This window comes from Oncorhynchus tshawytscha, linkage group LG14, assembly GCF_018296145.1.
Source record: "Oncorhynchus tshawytscha isolate Ot180627B linkage group LG14, Otsh_v2.0, whole genome shotgun sequence".
Lineage (NCBI taxonomy): Eukaryota > Metazoa > Chordata > Actinopteri > Salmoniformes > Salmonidae > Oncorhynchus > Oncorhynchus tshawytscha.
The window spans coordinates 26,908,148-26,922,419 of record NC_056442.1 but is presented as its reverse complement, the minus strand read 5'-3'; the positions used below and the strand labels follow the sequence as shown (position 1 = coordinate 26,922,419).

General features: G+C 43.6%; 2 protein-coding genes across 4 annotated transcripts in view; one reads left to right on the top strand and one right to left on the bottom strand.

Annotated features, from left to right (window-relative positions):
- Positions 1-4,393, bottom strand: part of LOC112266903 (protein yippee-like 2) — a 29,836-nt gene extending 25,443 nt beyond the window's left edge. Inside the window, exon 1 of the mRNA XM_024444815.2 lies at positions 4,163-4,393. The gene's annotated coding sequence lies outside the window, so the exon portion shown is untranslated. The remainder of the gene's footprint in view (positions 1-4,162) is intronic.
- A 1,038-nt stretch (positions 4,394-5,431) lies between these two features.
- LOC112266896 (zinc finger protein OZF) lies at positions 5,432-9,030 on the top strand. Of its 3 annotated transcripts, XM_024444805.2 has the most exons (5): positions 5,432-5,747; positions 6,209-6,356; positions 6,601-6,668; positions 6,760-6,835; positions 6,967-9,030. In XM_024444805.2, the coding sequence occupies exons 1-5, from the start codon at positions 5,583-5,585 to the stop codon at positions 8,505-8,507; spliced, it is 1,998 nt and encodes a 665-aa protein (XP_024300573.1). In that variant the 5' UTR covers positions 5,432-5,582; the 3' UTR covers positions 8,508-9,030. The 3 variants fall into 3 exon arrangements, with proteins under 3 accessions (XP_024300573.1, XP_024300575.1, XP_024300574.1); XM_024444807.2 differs by lacking the exon at positions 6,209-6,356; XM_024444806.1 differs by lacking the exon at positions 5,432-5,747 and having other exon boundaries at positions 5,754-6,356.
- Positions 9,031-14,272: the final 5,242 nt, after the last annotated feature.

The window sequence follows — 14,272 nt, the reverse complement described above, 5'->3', positions numbered from 1 at the left end:
TATTGTCTTATTTCACTGTAGAGCCTCCAGCCCTGCTCAATATGCCTTAGCTAGCCTTTTTGTTCCACCTCCCACACATTCGGTGACCTCACCTGGTTTAAATGGTGTCTCTAGAGACAAAACCTCTCATCTTCACTCAATGCCTAGGTTTACCTCCACTGTATTCACATCCTACCATACCCTTGTCTGTACATTATGCCTTGAATCTATTCTTCCGCACCCAGAAACCTGCTCCTTTTACACTCTGTTCCGAACGCACTAGACGACCAGTTCTTATAGCCTTTAGCTGTACCCTTATCCTACTCCTCCTCTGTTCCTCTGGTGATGAAGAGGTTAATCCAGACCCTGCAGCGCCAAGCTCCACTACAATTTCCAAGGCGCTCTCATTTGTTGATTTCTGTAACCGTAAAAGCCTTGGTTTCATGCATGTTAACGTCAGAAGCCTCCTCCCTAAGTTTGTTTTATTCACTGCTTTAGCACACTCTGCCAACCCGGATGTCCTAGCCGTGTCTGAATCCTGGCTTAGGAAGGTCACCAAAAATCCTGAAATTTCCATCCCTAACTATAACTTTTTCTGACAAGATAGAACTGCCAAAGGGGGCGGAGTTGTAATCTACTGCAGAGATAGACTGCAGAGTTCTGTCATACTATCCAGGTCTGTGCCCAAACAATTTGAGCTTCTACTTTTAAAAATCCACCTTTCCAAAAACAAGTCTCTCACCGTTGCCGCTTGTTATAGAACACCTTCAGCCCCCAACTGTGCCCTGGACACCATATCTGAATTGATTGCCCCCCATCTATGTTCAGAGCTCGCACTGTTGGGTGACCTAACCCGGCACATGTTTAACACCCTGGTCCTACAATCTAAGCTAGATGCACTCAATCTCACAGAAATGATCAAGGAACCTACCAGGTACAACCCTAAATACGTAACCATGGGCACCCTCTTAGATATCAACCTGACCAACTTGCCCTCTAAATACACCTCTGCTGTCTTCAAACAGGATCTCAGCGATCATTGCCTGTGTGCGTAATGGGTCAGACGTCAAACAACCATCCCTCATCACTGTCAAACGCTCCCTAAAACACTTCAGCGAGCAGGCCTTTCTAACCGACCTGGCCCGGGTATCCTGGAAGGATATTGACCTCATCCTGTCTGTAGAGGATGCCTGGTTCCTCTTTAAAAGTGCTTTCCTCTCCATCTTAAAAAAGCCTGCCCCATTCAAAAATGTAGAATTAAGAACAGATATAGCCCCCGCGATATGCAACTTTTCAGGGAAGTCAGGAACCAATATACTCAGTCAGTTAGGAAAGCTAAGGCTAGCTTTTTCAAACAGAAATTTGCATCCTGTAGCACTAATTCCAAAAAGTATTGGGACACTGTAAAGTTCATGGAGAATAAGAGCACCTACTCTCAGCTACCCACTGCACTGAGGCTAGGAAACATTATCACCACCGATAAATATCCGATAATTGATCATATCAATAAGCATTTTTCTATGGTTGGGCATACTTTCCACCTGGCTACCCCTACCCCGGCCAACATCTTAGCACCCCCTGCAGCAAGCCCCCCCCCTCCCGCTTCTCCTTCACCAAAATCCAGACAGCTGGGACAATCTGGACCCTCTCTTTCTAAAATTATTCGCCAAAATTGTTGCAACCCCTATTACTAGCCTATTCAACCTCTCTTTCGTATCGTCTGAGATCCCCAAAGATTGGAAAGCTTCCGTGGTCATCCCCCTCTTCAAAGGGGGAGACACTCTAGACCCAAACTGTTATAGACCTATATCCATCCTGCCCTGTCTTTCTAAAATCTTTGAAAGTCAAGTTAACAAACAGATCACCGACCATTTTGAATCCCACCATACCTTCTCCACTATGCAACCTGGTTTCCGAGCTGGTCATGGGTGCACCTCAGCCACGCTCAAGGTCCTAAACGATATCATAACTGCCATTGATAAAAGACAAGGCTTTCGACTCTGTCAATCACCGCACTGTTATCGGCAGACTTGGCTTCTCAAAGGACTGCCTCGCCTGGTTCACCAACTACTTCTCAGATAGAGTTCAGTGTGTCAAATCGGAGGGCCTGTTGTCCGGACCTCTAGCAGTCTCTATGGGGGTGCCACAGGGTTCAATTCTCGGGCCGACTCTTTTCTCTATATATATATCAATGATGTCACTCTTGCTGCTGGTGAATCTCTGATCCACCTCTACGCAGACGACACCATTCTGTATACATCAGGCCCTTCTTTGGACACTGTGCTAACAAACCTCCAAACGAGCTTCAATGCCATACAAACACTCCTTCCGAGGCCTCCAACTGCTTTTAAATGCAAGTAAAACTAAGTGCATGCTCTTCAACCGATTGCTGCCACTCCCGTCCGACTAGCATTACTACTCTGGACGTTTCTGACTCAGAATATGTGGACAACTACAAATACCTAGGTGTCTGGTTAGACTGTAATCTCTCCTTCCAGACTCACATTAAGCATTTCCAATCCAAAATTAAATCTAGAATCGTCTTCCTATTTCGCAACAAAGCCTCCTTCACTCATGTTGCCAAACATACCCTTGTAAAACTGACTATCCTACCGATCCTTGACTACGGCGATGTCATTTACAAAATAGCCTCCAACACTACTCAGCAAATTGCATGTAGTCTGTCACAGTGCCATCCGTTTTGTCACTAAAGTGACATGTACGCTCTCGATGACTGGCCCTCACTACATATTCGTCACCAAACCCACTGGCTCCAGGTCATCTATAAGTCTATGCTAGGTAATGCCCTGCCTTATGTCAGCTCACTGGTCACCATAGCAACACCCACTCGTAGCACGTGCTCCAGCAGGTATATTTCACTGGTCATCCCCAAAGCCAACACTTCCTTTGGCCACCTTTCCTTCCAGTTTTCTGCTGCTAATGACTGGAACAAATTGCAAAAATCACTGAAGCTGGAGTCTTATATCTCCCTCTCTAACTTTAATCATCAGCTGTCAGAGCAGCTTACCAATCACTGTACCTGTACACAGACAATCTGTAAATAGCACACCCGCCAAAATTATTACTGGGGTGCAAAAGAGCAAGAGGGTAAGTATCTCTACTTGCACATCATCATCTGCACATCCATCACTCCAGTGTTAATGCTAAATTGTAATTATTTCGCCTCTATGGTCTATTTATTGCCTACCTCCCTCTTCTACATTTGCACACACTGTACATAGATTTGTTCTATTGTGTTATTGACTGTACCTTTGCTTATGTATAACTCTGTGTTGTTTGTTTTTGGCGCACTGCTTTGATTTATCTTGGCCAGGTCGCAGTTGTAAATGAGAACTTTTCTCAACTGGCCTACCTGGTTAAATAAAGGTGAAATAAATAAAAATAAATAAAAAAACATTTGAGCTGTTCTTGCCATACCAAATAGGGCCATCTTCTGTATACCAACCCTACCTTGTCAACACACAACTGATTGGCTCAAGCACATTAAGAAGGAAAGAAATTCCACAAATGAACTTTTAACAAGGCACACCTGTTAATTGAAATGCATTCCAGGTGATGACCTCATGAAGCTGGTTGAGAGAATGCCAAGAGTGTGCAAAGCTGTCATCAAGGCAAAGGTTGGCTTCTTTGAAGAATCTCAAATATATAATATATTTTGATTTGTACGACACTTTTTTTTTGTTTTGCGCTACTCCACTGTATATGATGATATTGACATTGTCAGCAGGCTGGGTTATGTTAATGCGCTCGATTCTCCCATACGGTATTCCTGCCTGCGACTGCTGGTGGTGCAGTATCAGGCCACGCGTAGCGTGTAATAATAATAACAACCAGCTCCACTGCAGACCTTGCCATCCCATCCATGCCCGCAACATAAACAACCAGCTTGCAACATTCTGAACCGCATTGGGCAATTCAATTATAAAAGCCTATTCCACCATAACGGTCAACCATTTCATTATGCAACTGAAATGTAATTTAAGAATTATTATGACAGCAAACGATTCCCCATTATAACACAAATGTGTGTGTGTGTGTGTGTGTGTGTGTGTGTGTGTGTGTGTGTATATATATATATATATATATATATATATATATATATATATATATATATATATATACACACACACACACGTTATGGCAATGATTTACATAGATTTACCTTTGAATAGAAGAAAAATATATGTTGACCACTTAAAAAGTCGCACCTCCTCGTTTTCCTCGTAGCAATGCCAAACCTAAAACCTTCTTCGCATTCCTTTCGAGTAAATTTCCTCTCCAGCCTGGAAAGTCGTGCAGACGCAATGCTTTCATGCGCGCGGTGCCCAGACCGAGTTTGATGTAATTGCACAGAATCACACTGTACTTCGTCTGGAGACAAATTGACAGCCGTGTCCGCCAACCAATACAGCGATAATGCATAGCAACACTGCGCTTATTGGTTATGAATAGACAGGAGCAACCAATACTCTTGTTCCTAATGTTAGGCTGGCTACATGCAGTTCTTTTCAGTTTTAGGACAGAGACAGATACAGACCTGTATTAAATAATTTGCTGAGGAAAGCTATATCATTCAGAAATTGTGTTGAAATTATATAAATAGACAGAATAGGCACAGCAATGGACTATGGACTTCAACAACTCAACTTTTGATCAAAGATTAACCCTTCATATGACTTGTTTTGACGTTTGGTGGACTCTCCTTGCACCCTACTTCAGGGTTTCCCAAACTCGGTCCTGGGGTCCCCCCTGGGTGCACGTGATTTGGTTTTTGAATCAGCTGTGTAGTGCTAGGGCAAAAACCAAAACGTGCAAACCAGATAGTTAGTTTCCAATCTTTGTGTAACTGATTGCTGCCTCCTAGTGGTGGTTTTAAACCACACTCAATACAAATGAGGTGAAAGTAAAGGTTGCGTGTGAAAGCAGATCAGCACCATCTGATGTTTATACTTGGGGACGTGCTGTTTGATATAAACAATCTAATTTCTTTCCAAATGGCTTCAACATCTATAAACTTGACCTGAGTTTAATGGTAATTTAGCCGCAATCCTGATAGACACGAGACATAGATGCGTTGCCTTTTCTGTTCAATATGCCTTATTGTTGTATATTTTATTCTATAGATCCTGTTCGAAATCTTTACTGACTGATGTCTGGTGATTGTACATATATTCGGATGTTAGTGGGATATAAAGCCTAGAGGTTAAGAGCGTTGGGCCAGTAACTGAAACGTTCGAATCCCCGAGCTGACTAGGTGAAAAAATATGTCGATGTGCCCCTGAGCAAGGCACTTAACCACATTTGCTCCTGTAAATCGCTCTAAGAGCGTCTGCTAAATCACTAAAATGTACATTTCCAATTATCTCACTTGTTGGACTTTTATTTTGAAACTGGAAAAGGCACAATAAGTCTATATATGACGTATTAGAGACGTTCTAGAAGTACCAAGGCTGCCATTTTTTGTCTGTTGAGACGTGCAAAGGGGCCATCAATCAACTTTTGATTCAACTAGCTATCTTACTGGAACTAAAGAAGTCGAACAAAATTGTTAATTTTAGTATTAGACTGAGGACACAATTTCAATGGATTACGAGTCATTTCAATCACAAGCAACTTCAATTTTGGCTATTGTTGTTGAAGCGTCCGTGGCAGAAATGTGCAGAGTTGAGCATGAAGCGTCAATCATGGCATCATGTAGTGAAATATCTTGCACTGGAGATGATGGTGATCAAAATGTCAACACAGGGGTGGGTGTCTTCCTACGTAGCCAGTTAACTAGTTTGGGCTCAGTTTGCATAACAGTACCTAATGTAGCCTATTCCAAGATAGCTAGTTGTTCATTAGCCTTACATCTTAACGTTCCGATGCTCAGTTAATACATTTCACTGGCCAAGTCGTAACTTCAGGGGTCAGGAGGACTCGACACTCACTGGTATGATGGCCAACAGCCCAAACTGGTTTTCGAACCACTGCTTTACTAGATGCCCCTAGTCCCCCCCAGATAACACACTAAAGATCAAACTGTGGGATATGGGGTGTTGTTTATTAGGATCAAACGGTTGGAGATGGGGTGTTGTTTATTAGGATCAAACGGTTGGAGATGGGCTTTAGTTTTGTAGGATCAAACTGGGAGATAAGTACATGATGTGGTTGTGATATTAGGTAGCCTAATATTGCTTCGCCACGATTTTCTTCCCATTTCCATCAGGCACGGCTTGTCTCCATCATGCACCTGTTGATGAAGGAAGCCATTCGAAAGTTATGTAGGTTATTCACAGAGTGTACTACAATTCTACAAAATGAAAATGAGACCCTGAAGAATAAACTGGAATTAATGGTGACACCACTGGAAAAGGGTGAGATCTGAAAAAGACAAATTATGTGTTGACCAAGAGTAATCAGTTTGGTTAGTTGGGAGTGTGTCTGAAATCCAAAGGAAACCTCAGATTGTAAAAATCTGAAATACAACGTTAAAATCTAAATAGTTGGAATACCATGCAGAGCATTCGATAAACTGGACTATGTAAACATATTCATCTGGTTTCATATGAAAGAGAAACCGGGTTGAAATAATTCCACTTATTTCCATTTCTCTTTTAGGTTATGTTGTGTCTCCTGCCAGTGCAATGAAAGATAGGACTTCTGCATCATCAGAGGAAGACTGTGAGGTGGGTAGATTGTATTTCATCAAAACATACCAAATGAAATCATTGTAATAGTAAGTCTGTTTTTACTGTGTGTGTATTTGTCTGTTGGCAGGAGGATGACTCAATCGACTGTTCCATCAAGGAGTGTGATATCTCAGGAATCAATGTGACATCAACCAGAGGAGAGGGTAAAACTCTTTGATTGTGTTATCTCAGTAATTCTGCTCAGTATACACCTCAACTGTATTTAGATGCTTATTTTGCAATTGACCAGAGGTTTATGTGGCTTTCTTTGTGTTTGCACTCTATTTGTCCTTAGGTCCTGCAGATGTTGCTAATGCACGCAGAGAGAGTTCAGGCACAGACAGTGACCCCCCTGCAGGAGACCGAGAGGAAGTAAAAACAGAGCCCACATCAAGAGACCCGGAAATTGGCGTTGAACACATCCATGATGCTCTCACTGATGGCCCACTAGTCAAAACAGAGGGCAATGGAACAAATGAAGAAGTTTCATCTGCTGATGTAACAGAAACCACAGAGCACAGCTGCCCCAGAACAAAGCAGATCTTTCCCAAAAGGAAGAAATCCTTTAACTGTGACCAGTGTGGGAGGCGTTTTCATCTGAGCAGCTTGCTGAAACAGCACAAGCGAGTTCACACGGGAGAGAAGCCTTTCTGTTGTGGCCAATGTGGAAAGAAGTTTATATACTTAACTTCTCTCAACAAGCATGTCTTGGGTCACTCAAAAGGGAGGACTTTTGGCTGCACAGTTTGCGGAAAGACGTTCCGTGAGGAGAGAGCACTAAAGTCCCACGAGTTTGTTCATTCAGAGGCAAAACCATTCAACTGTCTGACTTGTGGACAGGGTTTCACAACAAGAAACAGTCTTATGGTGCACCAGAGAATTCACACAGGTGAAAAACCATATAGCTGCACTATGTGTGGAAAGAGTTTTGCACAATCCAGTTACCTCACGACACATAAGAGAACACACTCCCTCGACAAGCCATTTAGGTGTGCTCAGTGTCAAAAGGGTTTCATGACTGAGCGGGCATTGAAATCTCACCAGGTAGTGCACACAGGACTGAAGGCATTTAAATGTGAGATATGCGGAAGCAGTTTTGGTCACGAGGTCAACCTTAAAAGACACAGTCTGATTCACACAGGGACTAAACCGTTCAGCTGTAAGGTGTGCGGAAAGCAGTTCAACCAATCCAGCACCCTCAAAGGACACATGCAGGTACACGAAGGATTGAAGCCCTTTATGTGTGACATTTGTGGAAGAACATTTGTATACAATTACGCTCTGAGAAACCACCAGCAGACACACATGGATGACGAAAAGAAGGACAAGCACAGGAAACCACAAAGTTGTGAAATATGTGGGAAGTGCTACAGCTCCATTGGGACGCTTAAAATACACCAGCTGCTTCACACAGGTGAGAAGCCGTTTGTTTGCTCCACATGTGGGAAAACCTTCACCCAGCGAGCTGCTTGTGTCATACATCAGAAGGTTCACACTGGAGAGAAGTCTCACATGTGCAGCGTGTGTGGGAAGAGCTTCAGTTTGCCAAACAGTCTTCGACTACATGAACGAATTCACACTGGCGAGAAACCTTACACATGTGAAACTTGTGGGATGACCTTCCGTATCAGCGGTAACCTTAAAAGGCATATGCGTGTTCATACAGGAGAGAGGCCCTTTAGCTGTGAAGTATGTGGGAAAATGTTCAGCCAAGCTAATAATGTCAAAGCTCACATGCAGGTGCACAAAGCAGAAAAGCCATACTCATGTGACAATTGTGGAAAAAGCTTTGCCTATGTAAGAAATTTCAAGGAACACAAGTGTGTCAGTAGATAACCATTTGCAGCACTGCGAGGATTGTATCACAAAATGTGTAGTTTGGGGTGCCTATATTGTTGACAAGTAAGGATCAACTTTTATTATTATTATTATTAAGAGAGTGGGCATTAAAAATGAAATCTGTTAGTTTTAGGGTTGATGATGCTGTAAACTGATATCTGGGCATTTGTTGAGCAGGAAGATGACATGGTCTCAGTATTATCATTCCAAGTTATTTATTTGTAGCAAAACTTATTTTGTTCTTTTAGCACTTTTATCAAATTGCATAAGCTTTTTCTTTAATGGACAGATAGAAATGTACTGGGGAGGGGTGGTCCAAAATAAGGGATGGTTGTCAATTAAATTGTTTTGCTTTGGGGAGGGTTGTGTGGGTTTTTTTATTGGGCAAAGGGGAGGGTAGTGTGTTTCTTTTGGGGGGAGTTCTCCCTGGTTTACAATCGCTCTTCTGCATGTATTTTCCCTACAGACAATGGCTTGTGGAAGAACATTTGATATTACACTAATAAACTTTTTAAATGTTTGTGAAGGTTTGGTATGATGTGGCTATAATTACGCTTTAGCTACTGCAAGCCTATGATATGAAGGCAGTGCGCCCCGGAGCTCCAACTGACTGACAGTTCAACTTGGGGTGAGGAGGTCTATTTCAGGTCTACCAGAGTTTACTCCTATAATCTAACAATATAATGCTTATCTTAATCAAAAATATTCTGATTGAAAATCTACAAATTAGCCTCCGTCTGTACATCTATAGCTGCATAGCAGACGCTATAGCCTACAAAGAAATACATTGTGAAGCATTTGCGAGTGCGACACACTAGGCTGGTAGGGGAGTCAGGGACATTAATTAAATGCTGAGCTATTAAAAAACATTTTGTTGTATTAAATCATTATAGTCTATAAATTGTGCATATAGGCTGTGAGTTACTTATAATTAAATACAAATTAAACAGTGACTTTGAATACATTTTTGAAACACCAGTTTGGCCAGAGTCTGGCTTTAGGATCATGCAATGGTGCTGGGAGAGCATGCCAGCATCGAAGAATATCCTCTCCGCTCTTGCAGAGCTACTGGGGTTGCAAAACACTCTTTTGACTACTCTTACCAGGCTGGGCAGGGATGCAGAGTTTAAAAAATATATACACTGCTCAAACAAATAAAGGGAACACTTAAACAACACAATGTAACTCCAAGTCAATCACACTTCTGTGAAATCAAATTGTCCACTTAGGAAGCGACACTGATTGACAATAAATTTCACATGCTGTTGTGCAAATGGAATAGACAACAGGTTGAAATTATAGGCAATTAGCAAGACACCCCCAATAAAGGAGTGGTTCTGCAGGTGGGGACGACAGACCACTTCTCAGTTCCTATGCTTCCTGGCTGATGTTTTGGTCACTTTTGAATGCTGGCGGTGCTTTCACTCTAGTGGTAGCATGAGACGGAGTCTACAACCCACACAAGTGGCTAAGGTAGTGCAGCTCATCCAGGATGGCACATCAATGCAAGCTGTGGCAAGAAGGTTTGCTGTGTCTGTCAGCGTAGTGTCCAGAGCATGGAGGCGCTACCAGGAGACAGGCCAGTACATCAGGAGACGTGGAGGAGGCCGTAGGAGGGCAACAACCCAGCAGCAGGACCGCTACCTCCGCCTTTGTGCAAGGAGGAGCAGGAGGAGCACTGCCAGAGCCCTGCAAAATGACCTCCAGCAGGCCACAAATGTGCATGTGTCTGCTCAAACGGTTAGAAACTCCATGAGGGTGGTATGAGGGCCCGACGTCCACAGGTGGGGGTTGTGCTTACAGCCCAACACCGTGCAGGACGTTTGGCATTTGCCAGAGAACACCAAGATTGGCAAATTTGCCACTGGCGCCCTGTGCTCTTCACAGATGAAAGCAGGTTCACACTGAGCACATGTGACAGACGTGACAGAGTCTGGAGATGCCGTGGAGAACGTTCTGCTGCCTGCAACATCCTCCAGCATGACTGGTCTGGCAGTGGGTCAGTCATGGTGTGGGGTGGCATTTCTTTGGGGGGCCGCACAGCCCTCCATGTGCTCGCCAGTGGTAGCCTGACTGCCATTAGGTACCGAGATGAGATCCTCAGACCCCTTGTGAGACCATATGCTGGTGCGGTTGGCTCTGGGTTCCTCCTAATGCAAGACAATGCTAGACCTCATGTGGCTCGAGTGTGTCCGCAGTTCCTGCAAGAGGAAGGCATTGATGCTATGGACTGGCCCGCCCGTTCCCCAGACCTGAATCCAATTGAGCACATCTGGGACATCATGTCTCGCTCCATCCACCAACGCCACGTTGCACCACAGACTGTCCAGGGTGTTGGCGGACGCTTTAGTTCAGGTCTGGGAGGAGATCCCTCAGGAGACCATCCGCCACCTCATCGGGAGCATGCCCAGGCGTTGTAGGGAGGTCATACAGGCACATGGAGGTCACACACACTACTGAGCCTCATTTTGACTTGTTTTAAGAACATTACATCAAAGTTGGATCAGCCTGTAGTGTGATTTTCCACTTTAATTTTGAGTGTGACTCAAACTCCAGACCTCCATGGGTTGATAAATTTGATTTCCATTGATAATTTTTGTGTGATTTTGTTGTCAGCACATTCAACTATGTAAAGAAAAAAAGTATTTAATAAGAATATTTCATTCATTCAGATCTAGGATGTGTAATATTTTAGTGTTCCCTTTATTTTTTGAGCAGTGTATATAGGACACACCTACTCATTCAAGGGTTTTTCTTTATTTTGCCTATTTTCTACATTGTAGAATAATAGTTAAGACATCAAAACTGTTAAATAACACATATGGAATCATTTAGTAAGCAAAAAGTGTTAAACAAATCAAAATGTTATATTTGAGATTCTTCAAAGTAGCCACCCTTTGCCTTGATGACAGCTTTGCACACTCTTGGCATTCTCTCAGCCAGCTTCATGAGGTAATCACCTGGAATAATCACCTGGCTATAATTACGCTTTAGCTACTGCAAGCCTATGATATGAAGGCAGTGCGCCCGGAGCTCCAACTGACTGACAGTTCAACTTGGGGTGAGGAGGTCTATTTCAGGTCTACCAGAGTTTACTCCTATAATCTAACAATATAATGCTTATCTTAATCAAAAATATTCTGATTGAAAATCTACAAATTAGCCTCCGTCTGTACATCTATAGCTGCATAGCAGACGCTATAGCCTACAAAGAAATACATTGTGAAGCATTTGCGAGTGCGACACACTAGGCTGGTAGGGGAGTCAGGGACATTAATTAAATGCTGAGCTATTAAAAAACATTTTGTTGTATTAAATCATTATAGTCTATAAATTGTGCATATAGGCTGTGAGTTACTTATAATTAAATACAAATTAAACAGTGACTTTGAATACATTTTTGAAACACCAGTTTGGCCAGAGTCTGGCTTTAGGATCATGCAATGGTGCTGGGAGAGCATGCCAGCATCGAAGAATATCCTCTCCGCTCTTGCAGAGCTACTGGGGTTGCAAAACACTCTTTTGACTACTCTTACCAGGCTGGGCAGGGATGCAGAGTTTAAAAAATATATACACTGCTCAAACAAATAAAGGGAACACTTAAACAACACAATGTAACTCCAAGTCAATCACACTTCTGTGAAATCAAATTGTCCACTTAGGAAGCGACACTGATTGACAATAAATTTCACATGCTGTTGTGCAAATGGAATAGACAACAGGTTGAAATTATAGGCAATTAGCAAGACACCCCCAATAAAGGAGTGGTTCTGCAGGTGGGGACGACAGACCACTTCTCAGTTCCTATGCTTCCTGGCTGATGTTTTGGTCACTTTTGAATGCTGGCGGTGCTTTCACTCTAGTGGTAGCATGAGACGGAGTCTACAACCCACACAAGTGGCTAAGGTAGTGCAGCTCATCCAGGATGGCACATCAATGCAAGCTGTGGCAAGAAGGTTTGCTGTGTCTGTCAGCGTAGTGTCCAGAGCATGGAGGCGCTACCAGGAGACAGGCCAGTACATCAGGAGACGTGGAGGAGGCCGTAGGAGGGCAACAACCCAGCAGCAGGACCGCTACCTCCGCCTTTGTGCAAGGAGGAGCAGGAGGAGCACTGCCAGAGCCCTGCAAAATGACCTCCAGCAGGCCACAAATGTGCATGTGTCTGCTCAAACGGTTAGAAACTCCATGAGGGTGGTATGAGGGCCCGACGTCCACAGGTGGGGGTTGTGCTTACAGCCCAACACCGTGCAGGACGTTTGGCATTTGCCAGAGAACACCAAGATTGGCAAATTTGCCACTGGCGCCCTGTGCTCTTCACAGATGAAAGCAGGTTCACACTGAGCACATGTGACAGACGTGACAGAGTCTGGAGATGCCGTGGAGAACGTTCTGCTGCCTGCAACATCCTCCAGCATGACTGGTCTGGCAGTGGGTCAGTCATGGTGTGGGGTGGCATTTCTTTGGGGGGCCGCACAGCCCTCCATGTGCTCGCCAGTGGTAGCCTGACTGCCATTAGGTACCGAGATGAGATCCTCAGACCCCTTGTGAGACCATATGCTGGTGCGGTTGGCTCTGGGTTCCTCCTAATGCAAGACAATGCTAGACCTCATGTGGCTCGAGTGTGTCCGCAGTTCCTGCAAGAGGAAGGCATTGATGCTATGGACTGGCCCGCCCGTTCCCCAGACCTGAATCCAATTGAGCACATCTGGGACATCATGTCTCGCTCCATCCACCAACGCCACGTTGCACCACAGACTGTCCAGGGTGTTGGCGGACGCTTTAGTTCAGGTCTGGGAGGAGATCCCTCAGGAGACCATCCGCCACCTCATCGGGAGCATGCCCAGGCGTTGTAGGGAGGTCATACAGGCACATGGAGGTCACACACACTACTGAGCCTCATTTTGACTTGTTTTAAGAACATTACATCAAAGTTGGATCAGCCTGTAGTGTGATTTTCCACTTTAATTTTGAGTGTGACTCAAACTCCAGACCTCCATGGGTTGATAAATTTGATTTCCATTGATAATTTTTGTGTGATTTTGTTGTCAGCACATTCAACTATGTAAAGAAAAAAGTATTTAATAAGAATATTTCATTCATTCAGATCTAGGATGTGTTATTTTAGTGTTCCCTTTATTTTTTGAGCAGTGTATATAGGACACACCTACTCATTCAAGGGTTTTTCTTTATTTTGCCTATTTTCTACATTGTAGAATAATAGTTAAGACATCAAAACTGTTAAATAACACATATGGAATCATTTAGTAAGCAAAAAAGTGTTAAACAAATCAAAATGTTATATTTGAGATTCTTCAAAGTAGCCACCCTTTGCCTTGATGACAGCTTTGCACACTCTTGGCATTCTCTCAGCCAGCTTCATGAGGTAATCACCTGGAATGCATTTCAATTAGCAGGTGTGCCTCGTTCATTTGTGAAATTTCTTTCCTTAATGCGTTTGAGCCAGTCGTGTTGTGACAAGGTAGGGTTGGTATACAGAAAATAGCCCCATTTGGTAAAAGACCAAGTCCATATCATGGCAAGAACAGCTCAAATAAGCAAAGAGAAATGACAGTCCACCATTACTTTAAGACATGAAGGTCATGAAGGACATGAAGGTCAGTCAATTCGGAACATTTCAAGAACTTTGAATGTTTCTTCAAGTGTAGTTGCAAACACCATCAAGCGCTATGATGAAACTAGCTCTCATGAGGACCGCCACAGGAAAGGAAGACCCAGAGTTACCTCTGCTGCAGAGGATAAGT

Bases quoted from the DNA above. Each gene is read 5' to 3' on its own strand.
- LOC112266896 (XM_024444805.2), top strand. From the start codon at position 5,583: ATGGATTACGAGTCATTTCAATCACAAGCAACTTCAATTTTGGCTATT. The intron at 6,357-6,600 runs GTGAGATCTGAA...TTTCTCTTTTAG, and splicing joins GGTGACACCACTGGAAAAGG to GTTATGTTGTGTCTCCTGCC. The intron at 6,669-6,759 runs GTGGGTAGATTG...GTCTGTTGGCAG, and splicing joins CATCAGAGGAAGACTGTGAG to GAGGATGACTCAATCGACTG.